This window comes from Pararge aegeria, chromosome 15, assembly GCF_905163445.1.
Source record: "Pararge aegeria chromosome 15, ilParAegt1.1, whole genome shotgun sequence".
NCBI classification, from domain to species: Eukaryota; Metazoa; Arthropoda; class Insecta; order Lepidoptera; family Nymphalidae; genus Pararge; species Pararge aegeria.
Window position 1 is genome coordinate 9567180 of NC_053194.1, and position 22257 is coordinate 9589436.

The window sequence follows — 22257 nt, forward strand, 5'->3', positions numbered from 1 at the left end:
CACATCTATCATTTGTCTTAGAGAATTTGTCACAGAAAATATTAGCAACTTAATATATTAGGCCGATGCACGAAGCTTTAAGTCTGCTTGGCTGGCAGCCAAAGTACTTACACAATGCACAATAAATACCTACAACAATGACTACTCTTAATTACTTCACTACCATTCCACTAGTCCTACTAAACACTAAACGTAAGTTAGTTTTACCATAGTTTAAATTTATGTAGCAACAAACTTAAATTCCCAACAACGACTTACTTTTAAAAGACTGTAGATGTACTATAACCAGTTACATTTAAATTCAAACACCGTATATTCTACCTTTGTATTAAACATCGCTAAAACTGGATTACGTACTCTTACTTTAGTTTCTCATCTTAATTTTATATTCATGACAATGTCCAAGTGTTTTTTTGCAATCCTGAGTGCCCTGTGTCAAATCGAGAGGGCACCATCTACGGTTGTTATAATACTATTTCCCAGTATTGTAACTAAAGTGTACTCTTTTGTTTCCTTACAGTAATTAACTTTCAGGCGATCGAATAAGTAAATGTATATAGAAAATCTCTCACTAGACACCTACATGTTATTACCTTTTACTATAACAGCGATGAAGCGGTGATAGTGCATTGGGTAGGAGCTCGACTTCACTTTCCGGGCGCCAAGTTGGAATCCCAGCACGCACCTCTAACTTTTCTAAGTTATGTGCGTTTCATATTAAATTAAAAGTAATTAAAACATCCCTTGCTATAAAATGTGAAGGTAAACATAGTGACGAAACCTGCCTGCCTGAGAGATCCATATAATTTTCTCAAAGGTGTGTGGAGTCCACCAATTCGCACTGGGCCAGCGTGATGGACTATGGCCTTAAACCTTTTTTATTGTGGAAGGAGACCAGATGGCTATAAGAGTTACAGCCTATACGCTAAATACATTATTTAAACTCAAAATTTTATTCAGTCTTCCTCCGTCTCCTAATAAAAATGTATTTTTAACTTTTACGCGCAAACAATGCATAGTCTTTCAATTCATTTCGGACATATTCACCCACATTTTGACGACGATCCTCGATAACGTCGAATTCTTGTGATAGATCTACTATTACTTCCACATAATATCGACGGTGGAGTTTGATGGATCATCCTAAAGCCCGTATCAATATTCTAATAATTTCAACAGCTATTAAGAAACGGAGCAGATCATACTTTTATAGTTCCGCGTTTGTTTGTAAACAATGAAAACAAGACGACTTACTGCTTACTGACCTATAATAATGGCGTATTGCGTATCCAAATACCTAAACGTTTCCACTCATAACTAACAACCTATTTCCATCGTAAATTCCTTCAAACAAAAATTTCTTGGAATACTTGTATAAGCATTTCTAAAATTGAACACTCTTAAAGGTACTGATTTCATAACAATACGGTCACAAATACAAATAACGTGGTTTTTCATCTATAAGTATATCAATATATCTATCTTTTCTATCTATAAGATATTATATACTGATAACAGAGCTAAGGAGGTTGCTTTTGGTGTGAACTTCCTCTGTAACTACAGTTTGGCTTTAAAAATCTTCTAAATTTTTTTTATTCAGGGAGACGGACAAAATGAAAAAGAATCAAAAAGAACGCTAAGTCAAAACGAACGAACCAACGAAATAACGTGGGTGGGTAATGTAAGTGGGTTGGGGTATAATTGTATGCGATATATTTACTCAAAGAAAAATTTACGCGAGCGAAGTCGCAGGGAACCGCTACTTGTTTATCCGCCGATAGGTAATTCGAGATGCATTTGAGAGAATCAAGCAACAGTTATTGATTGTTTGTCACTATTGTTCCCAATTTAATCCGATATCGACGATTTCCTACGCTTCACGTACTACAACAAGCTCTTACGGGATAAAATCATTAATTTTATTAAATCTAGAACCATAGATTACATAGAACCCAAATATGGATAACAGAGAAAAACTGAACTTTCCTTCAAGTTTATTGTGACATATTATTGTGTATATATTTCACGAGATTGTAAACTGTCGAAAGATTGTGAACCGTAACATACCTACAAGGAAGGTGTAATACGACCCATTAGAAACTAAGTGCCTAACATAAATTTAAAACAATTTAAGTTCTTAATTCACTTCGATAGATCATAAACTACCGAATGTTTACAAACTCCAGAGAAATACGTTAACACGTTACAGTATTTACAATTTTGCTGTAACATAAATATTAAATTTTTGTTGATTAAAATATTACATTTTATTAAATTAAATTTTTAACGGTGTAGCTAACGGTGTAGTTTTTAACGGTGTGTTTTTGATTATACACTGCTTTCAGATGACCATTTTACGCTCAAATCTAATACAATAAATTTTATTCTAAATCTTAAGATGACAGATCGAATTTGATAGTGCTATCCTTATCAACACGGAAGCGCAGAATAAGAATAGCACTACTAAATTCAATCTGCCATCTTTAGTTCTTGTAAAAGATCGATTACTAACTTAGGGCGCTAGGGCTTTTTTGTAATTCCTAAAGATAGGACTAGTCTAGAGATTCGATGAGTAGGTACTTTCAAATCCTTTGAACATTGGATTATTATCAATCAGCGCTGCAGCGCATAATATCAAATTAAATTATCTGCGGTGGAAATCATTGCAAAACCTTGACAAAGTTGATAATTTTATTCGTTTTCTGTTATTAATCAATGATATTATTTATCAATTTTACAAAAACACTTTTACACGATTTTAATTTAACTTAATTTATATATCTTTTGGTTTTTCCGATTCAAATTTAACAAACTTAATTAAAATGATTTTTTCTTCCTACTATGTTAAAATTTGGCATAAAGAAAACCAATAATTCATTGTTGAATTGATTAAAAGCATAAATAGAGTAGCAAATGTACTTAATAGCTTTTTCACATGAAAATCTAGTAGGTGTATAAGAAAACATCCATTGTATCGCATGTATCATAAGTGGGTAAGTACGTAGGTACAACTTAGAATTTATCATTATAAACTTCGACAAACAGCAAGTACTCGTGTCTCCTAGAACTAGAAACTAGTTTTGTTACTAAACACCCCACTTATAAAACAATTTGCTACGTAACTATATATAACAGTTGAGTATTTTGTTTTATCTTCAAATTCAGCTTGACTTCATCATTCATGTTGCTGTAGAATATGAAAATGATATAGAAATAAGGTGCCTTTTGTGAAAATGATATAGAAATAAAGTTTACCTTGTTATTTGCGCGTTAGATGCTAAGCAAATATTCTGACGCACAAAAACGTGATTAGCGCGAATCAGGTCGAAAACCTCTGTTTTTTTTTAGGACCAAAAGTACCCTATGTTTTCCTTTTAACGAAATGATGTCCCGAAAATCATGTCGATTGGTTGTCGGATAGAGCGTGGAGTAGGCAAGCACAAAAAAACAAACAATTTCGCATTTATAATATTGGTTACGATTTTTATTTAAAAAACATCGTGTGTAATGAATAAAAAGGATACAATAGAAGATTTAAACATAACACGAGCAAACGGTGACCTTATCACTAAAACTGATCTTTACCAGCTACCAGGCTACGCTGAAAGATGGGAAATCGCACAGTATATAATACAATAGACCTTCACTCAAAGGAGTACATACTACTAATTATATACACATTCAGCAAAATAAAGGAGGTTATATTTATTCGCGAGTCTGTTAAACTTGTTATAAATATACTTATTACATGGCTTTAAGCCGCGACGGTTCAAAGAGGCGGTACTTCGCGGTCGTATTAACATGAGGTTGGGGTGGCCGATAATGGCGGCGAATCACAACTCCATTAACTTGGATAATTTTAATGAAGAATCTGAAAATGAAATTTTTCAACGTACAAACTTGTTAATGCGTCACCGATTACGTTTTTATACACATTTGATGTGAAAACTGAGTTAAGAATCTCTAGAAAAATAGCATTCTAAGTTTTTCGCAACATTAGTGACAAGTTTACTTTAAGATCAAATGACGGTAACCGATTGCCATGGCAATAGTAAAAATGTATGGACCTAGATAATAGTGAACTGATTTCGTTCTTATAAACATCAAAAGTTAAAACTGAGTAAATGATCTTTTGACAAATAGTATTGTTTTATTCATTAAGAGAAATTCAGAGAGACAGAGAGAGTTGGAAAACCTTTAAAATCTCAAATTCATGCATTTCAATCCAAAAAACTTAAAATCTCTGTATTATCAAACTCGATATCTCAAGCATAGGGAACAGAAGTTTTACTAACGACACGAGAACACACGATAGGTAGGTACTATTATTAGTTAATTACTAACTCGTAACGAACAATTTCTTTACCAGGAATAATGGAACATGTTCGCACAACTTAACATTTCTGAGGTATTAGGTAAAGGGACTTCATGGTTAAAATTTCAAAGTAACATCGGCGTGTAATAAAGTTGCTAGACAGGTAAATTCATAAGCGTAACTCAGTAAAGCGCTGCCGAAAAATTGTTTTCCAGCCGCAACACGCTCCCGTCAAAAAGCCAAAATCGACAAACAAATTCAATTAAAACTTCGCCGCGAGTAACTCTAAGCGAGTAACATTACACAAAGCTCGATTAATTATAACAAAGGAACCTCTATAACATCGGCTGAACAAGATTGGATACTAGACAAGAGGTCAAAGTTAACAAGCAATCCTTCATTCACGCGACATAAACCCTAATCTAGACGAACTGTGACTCCTTTTTCTTGAGCCTATTAGAATATAAAGGGCTGCGATGTTTCGGAAAATTATTTTTTTCTGAAAAAATATTGTTTACAGCGCCACTTTGTTTGGATACTCTTATGATCTTTGACTTGCATATTCCTAAAAAGAAACTATTCCAAAAAAAAAAATAACATATAGTATTTGTCTACACGAATATTGATATATATTATATATATATATACTTCAGTAGTTTATAAGATCAGTTCTCTAACTTTCAAGCGAACTGACTCAGGGATCTAATTATTTTGCAAGTGTTGAATTGTTAAACCCAAAATAGATTCGATGGTGTCAAATAATAACCACACTTTATTTTCAGTGCAGCTTTTATTTGTACATGTATGATACTATTATGTTTAGAGCATAATCTCTTCTATGTAGCATCGGCACAATTAAGCATAGAACTTCTGCACTTTTATCTAAAAGTGAAAATCAATCTATAAAATAGTAGAAATAGCAGCAATGATAGAAATACAACTCATTCAGATAAGACAAAATAACTCCCTGAAATTCAGTGGTTTTGTATAAGGCAACCCTAGTCAGAATATATCTATCCTTATCTATCGAGAAGGGGAAACGGAAGAGAGGCTATTTGTTTTTACAGTCGAGCGCCGGCGAACAAATTAGACGGACAAACTGTTGAAGCAGCCGAGGTGTCTATATTCCAAACTACGGGAATTCTTCACTTAAATTTACTAAGAGAATGTCCCCGCGATCGAGTTCGAGTGAGGCAATAATTTTCTCTTTAGTTTTCAATGAAGATGTCTGCTGTCTGCACGTTATTGTCTGAATGATTGAACTAAATTACACGTAAATATACAGTGTTTTATTTATAGGTTATATGTAATATTCTAGTGTAAATTATATATAACGAGTACATGGGTATTATAGTGTTAAACATTTAAAAATACTATATTTATATAGCAAAATCGGATCACCTAAAATAATAAATAAATTTTTAACACAAAGTTATCTAATATCAGTTCCAGAATGAGGCAGGTTATCACCAAGCAACAGAATAGGGTTGAAACAACAGATAGAAACTAATTTCCTACCTGTTTGTCTATAAGTTGCTTCGGGTAGAGTGTTAGATGTATTAGGGAAACATTTAACACCCTACCCGACGCAACTTATAACATAAAATCACTCCTAAAACTCTTCATCCAAAAAGACAAACCAAAAAAGGTACAAGTTTTTTAACCGTTAAGAAATACTAAGAATGTTTCCGTACAAGCCCGTTACAAACCGCACCCAAATAGCGATGAGTAAAATAAATGAAACGATCGCAAAAAGTATCGAAAAACTAAAGAAGTAGTTATAGGTTTCATGAAACCTTACAATTGTTGTCTGCGTGGAACGTTACCCGACTCCATTCGGGCGACAAATTGTGTGACCAGTCCATCGATTAGTCCGCATTTGAAATAATCGTCTGACATTCGAAAATTCAATAACACTGGGGAATAACCTAAAATTGAAAACGTTTTAGAGGATATTGAAAATATACTTGGATGGGATGTGATGAAAATAAGGTTAATGTCTCTGCAACTTTTTAAAATAAACAGAACTCCCTAGAAAGCGTTTCTAAGATAATGAAAATAATAAAGATAATAAAATTGGAAGACTGCCGAGTAAAGTTAACAACAAAGTAAAGTCATACCTTAGACTGTCATAATCTTTAAGAATATACATATAAAATGTAAAGGTGACTCACCAACTGACTGACCACCGACCGGTCTGATTGGGCTGAAATTTAGCATACTAGATAGAAGCAAGTTCGCTAGTTTGCTGAAAATGGTTTTTTTTTTAATTCATAGGCCTAAGGACGCAAAATTTAAATTTCTGTGAGAAAAATAATTATAAAAGGGCCGCGGGCGAAAGCTAATCTACCATAAAGGAATAGTACTGCATTAAGTCTTGATAGGTGTTTCTAAACAATGGTTTGATGTAGAACATCCAAATTTTAATTATGATTTCCGGTCACTGATATAGGTATAAACAAAGTAACCATATACCCGTAACTAGGCTCTAACCCCATATGTATATAATACCCTGTTACAATAAGGCGACCATCCAATCCATATTGTCGAGGGATAAATAGCCATAATTTGATTGTTCCTACAAATTGCGGTCCCAAAATTATCCCTCTCCTTTGGACAGCAATACATTGACAGACAGGGCACGCCACAAACTTTGTGTGGCGACACGTGTTTTGAATATGTGTTGTGGATTTGCAGACAGCAAAGAGATTATATTTATTCTCTTATGAATACTGCACATTATACCAAAAAAAGTGTAATAGGTACCAAAACACCATTTAAATTATGACCACAGACAATCTGCTTAAGTTCTTGAATTTACTCATTTGGAGGTCTTTTACTTGATACCAAACTCGACAACTTTTCATTTTCTTTGCATAATGTTATATTTTCGACTAACATATCAAATAGTTTGAAACATATTGTAATAAGGACGAATCAATGGACATCCCAGTTAAGAGCGACAAAAAAGTCGAGAAAACGCTTGCATGTTTCTTTCACAGTTAAAATAAAGATATATTTACATAACTGCCGAGAACCGTACGCGGTACCCCCTAAAAGAGAGGCCGAAGCTTTACCATACAGGCTATCACCGCTTGTAAAACGGGTAGCTATATTTATTTTAATCAGCGCGCACTTACTACATGCGAAAACTCACTGCCTACCCCAAAGTTTTTTTAATACCTACGTGTTAATTGATGCCACTGGACGTTTGGTCTGCATGTCTGATATCGTCTCTATAAGCTCAACATTCCGCGGGTAACAAACGTCTAGAGTTCGCTTGCGCTCAAGTAAGCTGAAACATTAATGTTCACAGACGAAGTGTAGCCACTGGCGCCAGACGTGGTGGCGCCGTCGTCGCCCGTCGACCACCCCTCGCCTTTCACGCTAAAACCAGTTATTATCTATACGATTTCTATACTGCTCTACATTAATGTTTACAGTTATACAGTTATTGCTTGGGTGGAGGATAAAAAGTGTGGATTTCACCGTTGATTTATCTCTTACGTACACCATATTTCTAGTTTAAACTTTATTATTGCAAGTTTCATCCACGTTTACACGTTACGAGTGGGTTTTATTAACTTTCATAAGATATTAATCTGAACATAGAGATCGTAAAGCCCCAACGCACTATTAATGAAGGCCGCTTTTAAGTCTGAAGCAAAACCGTCTTCTACGTGCTTACTGCTAAGCGTTAGCCTCCTCGTTTCAAAAGAGGAATTCAGTTTAGAGGTTCGACCATCCACACTATGTTGGTAGCCGGGCTTTTTAAGTCTGAGCCCTCTGAAATCTTAAGGTATGTATGTGGAAGGCATTGAGCTATATTTAAATTGTTTTTTGTTAAATCTTTTGATAGCTGTCAGCTTTTTTTCATTTACATTAACCTCTACCACAAACATCAAAACATAAAAACTTTCACATTTATAATATTAGTAGGAAAAGATAATTATCATGACGCTAACTTAAACTAAGTGAACACAACAAACATAGAACAGTTCATTCAAAAACTATAAAGCAAAAAAATATCCAATATTTTGATGTAGATGTTCCCACTTAACGTTTCAATTCCATAATAGGAAATGCAAGATCGCTATAAATTTATACGTTGGCTATAAATGGTTGCTACCAAGTTTGTTTGTCTAAGAATAGTCTGTTAATCATTGTCATTAACAGTAATACATTGTCAGTCTTATCATTGTCAAAAGTTAGCGTGTGTGAACAATATTGTGGGAGTCAAAATATCAACCGAAAACCCCGCGGCGCAGGTATAAATTACGAGAATGTTTTGGTCTAGACTAAACAATATGTGAATTCAGCTTGTACAACTAATTAGCTACATGTTTTTTCAATGATATTTCCATTGCATCAAAGTATGTATTATACATACTTTATTCGAATGTTTGCGTATGAAAATTAAATTAAATACGAAAATTAATTGCAGCTGTAGTAGCCCAGTGGGTAGGACCTCGACTTCACTTTTTAGGGACCGAGTTCGAATCCCAGCAGGCACCTCTAACTTTTCTATGTTACGTGCGTTTTAATCGTAAGGAAACCAGCATGTCTGAGAGTTCTCCTTAATATTCCCGAGGGCGTTTGGAGTCCGCCTATCCATACTGGCCCGGCGTGGTGGACTACGACCGAAACCCTTCTCAATGTGGGAGAATACCCGTTTCTTGTAGTGGGAAATGGGTTGATATGATTATGATAATGATTATGATGATGATATACATAATACGTAGCCGTCGCGAAGGCGGAAAAATTTTCACCGGACGCGACGCGCGGCGTAGTGTGGACATGTTATTGTTTTGTTGGTTCGATCGACTTGACGTTGGTACCTACTCTTCAATTTTCAATTCCAGGCTGGTACTGAAAACTACTCAAAAGAACTCAATAATACTATTTTGCTAGTCGTATATTTTGTTGAAAATCTACGTTTAAGATAATCTGGTAAGTTGAGAATCTAGTATGATGATATTGAGAAATTGGTATTGTGCTCTGGAGCGCATTTTTTTTGCCCGACTTGGGTATGTAATAGGGATCTCATAAAAGCACCTAGCCAGAAATTTAACATGCTTAAATATTCATTAGATATTGTACACTTGTCTCATAATATTATGAGGTTTATGACAGTTTTTTTTTTTTAATTAAAGCCTTTTTGTAAAGCTCTGTAGATGTTCGTTTAACTGTTTTTAACCGTTTCCCATTTCAAACTTTATAATTTCAAATCGATTTTCTACAGTTCCGTGATAGCATCCATAATTATGTCAAACATTCATGGGATAACGAGGCCACAATTTCGTGTCTCTTCAAAAGTCCGCGGTCATTTTCCATACAGCTATAATTGAGGTGTTCACCCAGTTGGAAAGTTGCCTTCACGTTGCTAGTATCGATACCAACCGTACACTATCATTATAAATAGGCTTCTCAGATTTATTTATCTTGCTTCAAATCTTGCAACACGATTTACAGGGCTGGCACAGTAACTTACTGATTTGAAACTAATTTTTTGTATGATTGAATCCCATATAAGTGCTGATTGGAAGGTTTCATTAATTAATGTATAATTATCGCAAGCCGGTCATATACGAATTTCATAAAATTTGGTAGATTGGGCTTTTACTCATTATCAACGTACAAACGGACACAGATCTCTCTCATTAGGTAGATGGTTTTAGAGCATAGACCCACTACGTTACTCCAATGCGTTTTATTGGATTTTCTTATACAGAGTTAATATCTTTTTCTTTACATAGTATATCAATAAGTCGCTATCTGCGTCTGTCTATATAACCATTATCCTGTAACGGATTTTGATGCAGTTTTCAATATAATTAGGATAAAAAGTAGATAAATAAACTTAAAAACCCCCAAATTTCAATATCATGTACATTTCATAACTATTGTCAAGACCTTTAAATTAATACCCATGTGAGATTCCATTTAGTGAGAAAATAAATTTAAATCGCCATTTTGTGGTAGCGGCCTTCTTGGACCGATTTTCATCAAACATAACTCTTTAAAAACACTCCCGACTATGGCACCTTTCAAACAAAAATAAAATCAAAATCGGTTCATGCGTTCGAGCACCATACAGACAGACACGTCAAACTTATAACACCCGGTTTTTGCGTCGCAAGTTGAAAATAATCCTATTTTGTCGCCTACAAATGCATCTACTGTACTCTTTTTTCTAATTTATTCTCGTGCGAATTATAATTTGTACTACTATTTCATTACTATTGTATTACCTATTTGCCCTAAAAACCAAATGCCATGCCCATGCCATTGCAATGCTTGAAATGTCACTCCCAGTGCATTAACATTCCAGGCTTATTTTGATAAGTGACTTATTAAGATGCTCCTACTAAAGAAACGCAAATAATAATGGAACGCACAAAACACGCATGGATAGGTTAAACAAGTATAATTAATAAAGGAAAATTCCCGAGTTTCACAAGTTAGTACCAGCTACGTAGCCTAGCCACCCGAATGAATGCACCTACGCTATGTAAGCAAAGGGTCTTGCCCGTAGTCCTTCCCCTTTGCTCAGTGCATGAACTCACATCAAAGCGAGCCAGATCAACGCAAACTTTCAAACACTCTGGAAGACCCAGTATATATATATAGCGAACGTAATAATTTTCAAGTCAATTACCATTTTCATGTTATAGTTTGAAGGTAATGTTTTGAAGTCTGCAGACATTTATTTTAATGTGTTTCGCACTGGCTCATGTGTTCATTAACAAACAGACATAAGTTAAGAACTTGGGATCTTCGTTTTTATTGATCGTCATCATTCGAGGATTGAGGATTACTGATTGATGTACTTAGCGAAGTACAGTGGCCTTCAAGTGTCACAATCATCATTACAACCCCTCACTGGCCCTCTAAAGAATACGGGTCAGGTCAGGTCTTCTCATTATGAAGAAAAAAACCTTCCTCATTCTCCTCAAGATAGCGGATTAGTAGACTTGACACGCCTTGAACATTGTGGGTATATGCGTGATCTTTTCTTCCTCGGTTAAATCAAGTAAAAAAACGCTCATAATTCCAAAACCAAGAAGTGCGTGTGGGGGATCAGCCTCCTTTTCCTCGATGGGGAAGTCTTTACCACTAGGATCACCGCTATACAAAAAGTTTATATGGGTGAAACTTCACTTTTACCAACTTGCAGTGGCGTTCCTAGGGTTTTGAATTTGAGCAAGCCCAGTTACCTGAAGGACAAATTTAACTTGTCACAATCTCTAAGTCGCCATTCTTGTTATTCTTAATGACAAACAATATCAACAAATCTTTGAAAAACACTACGATTAAGGTCAGCGCGCGAATTATGATTGGAAATTTCGAATGATAATTGGTTGGTTAAAGAACTCAAGTATTTCTGTGAGTTCTGCTATCTTTATTTATTATTTTTATGATGCCTGGTAATTTATGTGATAACCAGCCGCGTTCCAACCATTCTTTTCATCAGAAAAAAAAAATGCAATACCAACAAACAATTTATTACAATGGGGGTTTCGGTGAAGTAAAGAGCTGTATTGTAAGAAATTAAAAAAATGTACCTGTTGTTCGCCAATTATTTTTGATCTCGCCACAGAATCGATTTGCACACAATTTGAGCTCGTATTTAACAATATTTACGTTAAACAATACAATATTTACGTGTCAACTAGATCTAACGCAAATAATAACACGCGTGTAGTTGTTTCAATTCGCTCGCTGGTCATCTTCACTAACTTCAACTCGCAATCTGGCATTTGATCTCCATACAAAATTATTAAATAATCTAGATTGTCTCTGCTAAATACATTGAAATTTTTATGAGAGAGCAGTAGTATAATTTGCCCCATCTAAGCAAATGAGTGTGAGCGAGACAAAGCGGGACCTCCGATCGCGAACAAAAACACGCGAAGAGCGCGATAGTGATAGTTCGGCGCGGCGCTGCGCCGTTCGGCTGGTTGCTACCACAGAGTATACCTGCCAGAGTAATATAGTGCTTGCAGTAACGTAGACAAAGAGTAACATTATTGAGCAAAAATTAAAACATTGTATTTATATCCTCATTGCTATTAAGTTTTAATTATTTTGTTAATTTCAATCCGGAATAGTCGAGAAAAATTTAAAAGAAATATTTATTGTAACGCAAGCCCGGCTTTTCGGCTTGTATGGTAGTACCGCCACTGCCAACTTGATCTGTCTGCATACCACATACCATATTATCCATACTAGTTATAAATGTGAATGTGTATTTTTGTCCATTTTTGCGCCTTTAATTATATGCATTTGATACTGACCTAACATTCTGAAGATATCCGGACATATTATGCATAATCCTAAAATAGCATCCGAGAAACATTCGAGATTTAGAAAAATCTATGCTTCGCTACCAATGCATAGAGATAGCATAGAATAAAATATCCTATACTGTCCAGTAAGTTTTCGTAAAATTAAAAAAAACGCGAACTGAGTCGCGGACAAATTCTACTACTTACCTACCTGCTGCACACTATTCATTTTTGTGGAGTTTTCACATGTAACTCAATTGTAGTAATTGTAAAAGTGCGAATCACTGCAGTTTCGGTAGATATGAGTAAGATAGGTATGTCTAATAGTAAAACAAACCTACTAGTAATATTAAGAAAATCCACAATGCAAATCCATTTGTTATACATGCTGTACCAACTTCGAAACATGCAATAAAATAGTTGAGTTAAAGTAACGCAGAGAAGCTGAGGCTTTACGCTAGGAAAGGTAAAAGTATTTTGGTACAATCTACCGCCTTCATGTTACGGATTTTCTACCTAAAAAAATCTGTTGCAATGAATAAAAAAACAGCAAATCTATAAGCTATGGTATCCTCAGAAATTAGGAATTGGAAAAGGGCGAAATAAACCTTTAAAGAAAACAATTAGTAGTTGCCTTTAAAAACTGGGTCCACGGATGGGAACATCTAAAACAATACAATATAAGTAAAAGCAATCAATTTATAAAGCTCTTCAGCCGCACGAGGAGAGCGCAGCAAACGACATCCACTCTATTTGTCTCGCTAACACAACCACTGCCCACTTCTCGTCTGCGCACACTTTACCGTGAGAAATTTATCGCTATTTCTTTGAGCCTTTCGCTTTGCTTTTCGTATTACAGAGTAAAGACGCGATTTTTCTTACGGTTAAATTACAATTACAAATACTTTTAACTGACCTAATTATCTTTAAGAAAGCTATGCTCGGGTGTCTTTACGTGATGAAATGACTCAGGAATGACGACAATGACAAAGAAATAGAGCTACCAACATAACCGAATAATTATTGCGAAGCTAGTGACTGTTGAATGATGATGACGACTTTGAAAAATCGAAGTGATACTCAATTCTAGCCGTATACAGATATGTACGCACGTAGATACATAATAGGATTATAAAATCTGCTTTAATAGACAAACTATAGAATAACAATTTATTACAAGAATAATGCTTATGAGGAATGTAGGTAGGTACATTGAGGTACCTTTATCCAATATCGTTAGGTACCTAACACCTCACAATCTCACCTCTTTAAATTCTTTGGTAGGTCTTACGATGGTGTAGTGATTCTATTAATAAGTTAGAAGATAATATTTGCCTTTATTGACTGGGTAAGGTTTGAAATTAAAACTTTTTGGTAATTATGAAACATTGGCTACATATATTTTAATCGTTATATTTAAAAATTTATAAAGGTTGAAAGTTGTCTTATCGATAGAACATTTAACCATTATTCTTTAAGAAAGAAGGATTTTAAAAACAGATGGTATAAAATTATTAGGGAGAACAGGATAAACTAAATTGTGCTTTATGATTTTTGATAACTACGCTTGTTGGGAACAGTACACCTAATAACCAAGCTAATAATAGAAAATAAAAGCTATTTGTAATTAAATAACAATCATACTATTATAAAAAGTTGCAGATTTTAGGAAATCATTTATCGCAGGCAAATTATCACAATGCTGTGAGCCATGGATCTTTAACTACAACAGTGGCGAGGAAAATTTCCTTTTATTGTGTTAGCGAACGCCTATTGTGTACCGGAACGTTTCCTCCATTGTGATGGCTATCAGGTCGCACCTCTTTAGCATTACTTCACAATTGTTCGATGACAAATCGCCTGAGTGATATATTAAATCTTGAATGAACCTAACGAGAATTACTCATTTCAGTTTTCTTTTGAATGTAACCAAATCTTAAAACTGAAATGTTATAAGTTAACTAACATTGTACAGTAATTTGCAATTAACATTGTACATTGTAACAGTTCTTAGGTAGCACATATTTAAGTATATGTAGCGATAAAAAAATAGTTTCCATTTACTTTTATGACAGCAAAACTTTTAAAGTCATCGATGAGTTGTGATCAGCATTATTTTTAAGACTGTTTTGATATCAGAAATGGGAAATTGTAAGAGTGTTGCGATTATTAAATATAGACAATAATTAATATCAGAATGAGCTCATCAAATAATGGCCGTGTTAATCGAGTAAAGTGGTATTACTTATATTCTATAAACTAAAAAGGAATATTTTATAAATTTTAAATGCATATAAAAAATTTCGGAACCGACAGGATTTGAACCTGCGACTCTCGGGCAATCGCGGCCTGAGCGCTTTCACCAATTAAAAATTATAAAAATATAAAAAGAAATATGACAGGTCAACATACCTCTTCCTCAGTGGTGGCGGTGTTGACGGAGTCCATGCTCTGGCACAACGCTAGCTCCATGTTCTTGTGCTGCGGAGACGCAGCCCGCGGCGACGGCTGCTGTGGTGGCACCAGGGCGCCTTGTGTCGCTCCTGCCCCCTGCTGCGTACCTACGCCGCCCACTGAAGCGGGATTCTGCGCCTGTAGCCCTTGCGCTACTTGCAGGTTCTGAGCCGCTTGAAGGCTTTGCTGGGCCGCTTGCAAACTCTGCGCTTGCAGGTTCTGCAGCGACTGATGGGCCAGATTCAACTGGTGCTGCTGCACGATGCTCTGCTGCACTATGCTCTGCTGCACTTTGATATGCTGATGCACGGCCAGCTGGTGTATGGGGTGGAGGGATGAAGGGTTGGGGTACGGGGGGGAGAGCCGCTGCCGCTTCACTTGCGCACTCTGAAGCGCTTCGTGCAGCCTCTTCACCGGAAGGGGGCTCTGGCCGAGGTTATCCACGGCTGTGTCGGGGCGTGCTGGCCGAGTCGCGCGACTCCGGCAAGCACTGACACTAGCAGCGACAGGAGATTAGAACGCGCACGACGCGACGTATCTTTATCGATATCGCTGTCGACAACGGCGCGGCTAAACGCTCGTTGCTACACGTATAATCGATTGAAGTTAAACAATAAGTATGCTACGCGCTAGTATGTAACTGTTTCTTTTAGTAATTTTAGCGCTCCAGCACTTTGTTCTCATTCGGGCTAGTTGATGCTCTGCGTGTAAACCGATCCTGAAAAAGAAAAACACGTATGAGCATTTAAAAGTAACTAATGGAAATAAATAAATGGAGTCAGATAAAAGTCGGCCCTATGTAAATAAATAGAGGTGTACGGCAGTTCCCAACGATAATTCAAAATACCTACTTCCCATTCTGTTAGAGTCCAATTAGCAGGAGATGCCTCTTACCACCCTCTATCAATAAATCGGAAAACTCTCTCTGGTATAATTCACCCGCGCTTTGAAAAGCTATCATAAAAATCATAATATCTCGATGTACAGGTAACAGAAGGTTGCTTCAATCATTCCTCATTTACCCTCTATGCGATAAAAATATTAATTAAAATTCACATCTTTTATGATAAATTTTTAATTAAGTTCTGTACAGAATTGTATAAAAATTATCCGTTCAAAAACTCTTGACAACTTCGGTTACTGTGCTTTAACACTTAAATAAAGATATTATAATTAATAAGTCTTAAAGCACATAAGATTAACATCGTATTTTTAAATCGAATTATAATTGCAAATATTTCATTTTTTGCAGTAGCCGATCTAAATATAGTCTAATGGATCTATATCAAGATAATTTTACCTACGGATACCTCTTAATAATAAAAGAGACCGATAGCATTATTGAAATTCACGAGTGTTGCTTGCTAAAACAAATTCTAAAGTAAAGTGTTAAGGTGGTATTTCGTGGTGGAGCTGTTATTTTCAAATGGCACACAGAACCGATTGCACACACGTGGGTGTCTGCGACCATTTAGATTGTTACTCATCGCAATAAACACCTAGAATCATCCAAATTAAAGTAGGCTGGTGACATCACAGGAATATTTACGCCGATAACGAGTGGGTAATTACTTCTTAGCTAACCAAAACAATTTATCAATAAATCATGTGTAAAATTATGTCAATTTTGTCGCACATATTTTGCAGTGCAAAAGTAATTTTAAATACGATTTGTATCCTCATTAACAAAGAACATTTTGGATTTTGTATCACTATGCTTGAGTACAGCAAGAGTATAAACCCTCTATAGTTAATTCGAATCGTTATTTTTTAGGAAATAAATGAAAATGTGTTAAATGTATGCGAGTTTTCATTTAATGGTACTTACACTCAATTACTTTCAATAAAATAAATGAATGCATAACATCGAAGTTCAAAATATTTATACAGATATGTTGTAAATCGTGACAAGCATCACTACCAACACGCCGATCTCACTGGCGCAATGGTAGGCGCGCTGCTCTTTTAAGTTGAGGTCGCGGGTTTGATCAATTAGAAATTTATAATTTCTTAATTTTCTCTGTCTGATCCGCTGGGAAGTTTCAGCCGTGGCTAGTTACAAAGGAATAGCTTGTAGTGGAATAAAAAAACACGGATTTAAGCAGCAGCAGAGGTTTCGTTAGATCTTATGCATTAATCTTGATGGACTATGGTTATTATGTCGAGCATCTGTCTACAATATATGTCGTAATATCTATGATTGTATATATAAACGTAACATGAATTCAACTTGTAATTGTTCCAGTACCAATCACGTGGGAGCAAGTTAGTTACAAGGCCACTTTTTTGCTTATATAACGTGACTAAGTTGCTAACAAAAAATGCTGAGAATTCTTTAATGCCATAGTACATAGTAGGTACGACGGGTTATCTGAGATCGAGATTTTAATAATCTTGCATTGTTTACAAGGGCCACAAGTTAAATTATTAATGGAAACATAGTATCATTCTACACTTTACGTAGATGCAAAATCTGCTTTAATAAATAATTAGTAGGAACAAATCTACATTTTCTTTTAGGTATCTATTTCCACTGCGATATCTACCGGAAGAGCTATATTAAAGTCACAATTAAAGTTGAACTCCTTTCATCATTGCTTTCATAGAAAATACTGTGTATCTATTTTTCGTTTAATACTGCACATTACAATATGGAAAACAATAAGTTTATTTACGTCCAATTTTTCAACTGAATTTTAAAACAGTAAACTCCAATCGATTGAGCGGAATGTTTCAGATAATATATCTAGTTTGCATGAGAATGCATGGCAGCAAGTGACATCGTTCTAAATCAAATAGAATGGAATCCAAAGATATACGAGTTATTTCTTTTTCATGAATCCCCATGATATGTTTAATGTTGAATGGGTATGATAAGTTAAATTATTTTAATTAGATTACATTTATTTTCTTACTACTGCCCGTTAGGTCTGGTAGTTAGTATGTTCGAATACGTAAAAGGTATGGGTCTGGTCTCGTTTCTGGTAAAGCCTCATTGGTGCAGAGTAGAGGGTCGAAGCTGAGAATCACTTTCTTCTAAAAGAATAGAGTCGTTTGACATTGTGAGGCTGATAATGTAGATACAATATCCATATTCTAAACCAGAAGGCCGTATTAATTAATTTCTGCATAACAAGTAATTCCCCAATCAGCAGTTCAACAATATTGTTACTGAAAGCAAAGGTACGCTGGATTAAACACGCAAGTAATCCAACACCGATTTTGCAATTACAGTCTAAAGCTACCTTTATTGGTTGGAAAATTTAATGCGGCGTTTAGTAAAATTACCGTGTAATGAGCCGTGTGTAGAAAGATTTATGTCGTAATAAAAGGAACTAACAGATCGCAGGCGACTTTTCTCACATGCTAGAAAACCATTACGTGTAAAATATATAAATTAAATTTTTCAAAAAAACCTTTCTCTTTCAATATCGTGTGTTTTACTCTACTAGTCAAGCCCTTTCATCTCATACCCATCCTGATGGAGCTGTGAAACACAAATACCATTTTTTGGTGGTGGCCATCTTTGATTTGAAACTTGTTATAGTTTAGAATATTCTATATACCCATATTAAGGGAGTTGTGAAAATATATGTAAACCGCTATTTTATGGCGGCGGCCATCCTGGACCGATTTTCATCAAACATGGCTAAGAACACTCCTGACTTAATCATCTTTTAAACAAAACACACACAGAAACAAACTCGCGCGCACACGTATGCGCGTACAAACTACACGTACGCGCACAAACAAACACACACTACCCACACACACTCACACGCACGCACGTCTTACTTACAACGCACTTTCGTTTTTGCCTCGGGGGTTAAAAGTATAACTGATAGGATATTTCTTTAATTGTATTACAAGGATTTGAAAGCCCGTGAACTCGTATCCTTAACAGAGACATGCCTTACGACATTACGAATCAATAGATTGCGTTGATTAATCAACGACGATTTAAGACGTAACTGGATGGGCACGACTTCAGTGGTTCGAACTTGGCCTTTACCTTTCCTCTGTATCTTAGAGAGCACGTTATGTCATCGATCCGGGCTGACATCATTAACTTATCCGCAACTTAGTAACACAATTCGTTAGCTAGAGCAACCCCACATTCATAAGTTTACCGGGAAAAGCTTATACTTCTCTCCTATGCTAGAGGAGGCCTGTGAGATACTTATGTTGGCGATAATTATATAACACCCTAAATTTAGCCTACATAAAACTAACTATCAAAATCAATATGATAGGTGCAAAAATACTGTGCTCAATTTAATATTAAACTAGTTTTATTGCCGATCATGTATTGTATACGTTTCGTGTCTAATTTGGCATTAAACACAACAATAATTACGATTTAATCGTCCGTTAATGCAATTAACATGATAATCGTAATAGCGAAATGGGCCGCATATGAATTTAGGGGCACAATAACAGAACCCATAATAAGCAATTGTACCGTTTTAACAATTATAAATCATTCCTTGTTTTATACTACGACTTTGTTCACATCGTTCCATTCTTAAATATATAATACCAAGTGTAAAAATTGTCTTCTAATGTTTACTAATACATACTTATGTTTTAGTCAAAGTTAAGTTTCATTAAAAAAACCTTTCAGTGAAAACATTTAAACAAATTTGATAGTAAACTAGGACGCCAGTGATTTGACCGGGGGGGAACTACAATTTGCAACCACTGAATGGACTGGACACAGTTAGTTCAAAATACTGAATATTAAGGCGAATCTACGACCCAAAACGAAATCAAAATATTAAAAAAAGATTAGGACCCTTATACCGCTTTATCTGAAACAAAAAAAACTTGTTATCTTATTTGATAGTAAAAAAGTATATAATTTCAATCCATGAAATTGAAAAAAATAAATTATATATTAAGTTAAGTTCAAGAACCATGGGCACATAGTTTGAAGAACCATGTCTTAGGGAAAACGGTGTTGAAAGGGCGACTCCGCGCCGAAGAAGGTGGAAGACCCCGCCCAAGGTGGACAGATGACATCAAATGAGTCGCTAGTAAATCGGTAATAAACAGCGTGGACATTCTTAAACTCAATGTACAAAAATCAACTCCAATCAAACACGAGAATGCGGCGTGACTAAGTAAGAACGTCCGACGATTTCCAGCACTTCCTTAGAAAATCAGCCGCAGAGTTCCGTAGTAAACTATTGCACAAAAGACTCAGATTCTTTTGCTCAACAAACTTGATACAATTGCGTAAAAAATACATCGGCTGATATTTTCCTATCCGCTGAATACTTTAATCCAGGACTGTATTTATGCTGTGGTGAAGTCGGTAAATAAGTCCGGAGCAACTTTCCCAGTTCTCATCTATTATAAGTCCCTGGAGATCCTTAACTTTCTCGACGCTTCGATATGTTACAGAGCTGTAAACAAACTCTGCTTTGTATTTCCAGCTAAGAAAAGTGATCTTAAATAAATTAATAAATGTATGGTCAATAAGTAAATACATTCGCGAGATTAGGCCTATCTTTTATACTTCTACGAACTGGATAATGTTGTGTTGAATCAAAATACAAAAACAGCATCAAGCATGGTATTTATGATAAAACAATTTTTAAAAATCTGAAAATTGTTGTCAAATGAAATATATTCATGAACACTATAAACGATATTATAATCAAAGAATATAATATCATTATAGTAACAATTAGAACAAATAACATTTTGCTCATAGAAATAGAAGCCCCGTCGGTGCGGGTTTACAAATAAGTCGATTAACATGTCGCCAACCCGCTTCTAAATTCATTGGATTATTTATAAAACTATTAGCAATAATCAACATTTATACATAACTATTAACTTCAATCAAATAAAAAACTACTTAATTTACATGTTGCTTGTAATAAAAGGAAAAGGGAAATTTCTATATAAAAAACTCTACTTTAAATTTTTCTGTGATATCTATGATAGCATTTTGACAAAGAAAATCATAACTTCTTCAATGTATCCAAACTACTTATTATATTCTTATTATAGTGGTTGTGGTTTGTAAGTGGTTCAAAAGCGCCAATCTCAGGTTTTAGCATTAAAAAAAATAGCTAGTTTACTATTCAAGGTTATCAGCTCTGTAACATTGCACTACGACCGATATTTAACTCGTGTACAGCTAAACGTTAACAAATCCGACAGTTAAGAAAACTAATTTTATAAAATAATTTTATGAAATAAAACTTATCTGATTACAAATAAGTAAAAGATTGGGGGTAGGTAGGCACGTACGCCAACCCTACAACAAGTTTAATTCGAAAACTATGAGGTTGGGCACAAAGAAATAGTTTCGCTGGGTTGTTAAGAGTTATTTTGAAGATGAATAGGCAAAGGGTTCACAACTCCCCCTCGAATTTCTCAGTAAAATGCTTCTATGATTTGATTTCTTAGTAGGTATCTTACATTCCAGCCTATCTACAAAGGTTTAAATCATAATGTTCGCTACATCAGAACAGCAGGTATAACTTCAGCTTAAGTTTCACTGCGTTAGATAGATATAGTACTATTTCATCAATATAGGGTGTAACATCATTCGATAAATGTAGCTCACTAACTAACCCATTCAATTAACTGCACCGTGCCGTTACCAATTGAACCATTCACGTAATGAAATTTCCAGTTAATAGACAAAATAAACTATCAGCAATGTGACTCGGCTCTATCAAAACAATGTGGTCTAAATAAAGAGAGATTATTTTATGCGATACACATTTGAAGTTTAATATTTCTCTCAAATTGAGCATCATATATTACAGCATTTCTATGAAGTTCTTCAAAGTAACAAGTAATATTTTATTGTTGGCAATATTTCTGGTTGCTATCAAACCACAATCCAATAAAATATCTTCGCTAAATAATGCTACATACAGTTGAATACTCTCCAATACATAGTTGTAGTAGGATTGTCGATTTTATTGGAAAAGAAGTATTCTAGATCAATTTCACGCTTAATGTTAAAACCACGGACCAACATAGTCCGTGGTCTTTGTTGCGACGGGATAGTTGCGTATTCAAGAGCCCAAGACTACGCGAACGATCTTCAAAATAGCTTTGACCTGAGATAAGTATAACTTGAATTTAGCTTCCGTACGTTACGCGTAGTTACTGCAGTAAAAAAATTGCCGATGGATTGACTGGAAATTATTATCCACGCAACTTGGTATTTAC

The 22257-nt window shown here is 35.2% G+C and overlaps 1 protein-coding gene across 1 annotated transcript in view; it reads right to left on the reverse strand.

Moving 5' to 3' along the window:
• Window positions 1–22257, reverse strand: part of LOC120629731 (protein couch potato) — a 268703-nt gene that overhangs the window by 240952 nt on the left and 5494 nt on the right. Inside the window, exon 2 of the mRNA XM_039898733.1 lies at window positions 15016–15775. Coding sequence (XP_039754667.1) covers window positions 15016–15075 — 60 coding nt within the window. The 5' untranslated portion in view covers window positions 15076–15775. The remainder of the gene's footprint in view (window positions 1–15015; window positions 15776–22257) is intronic.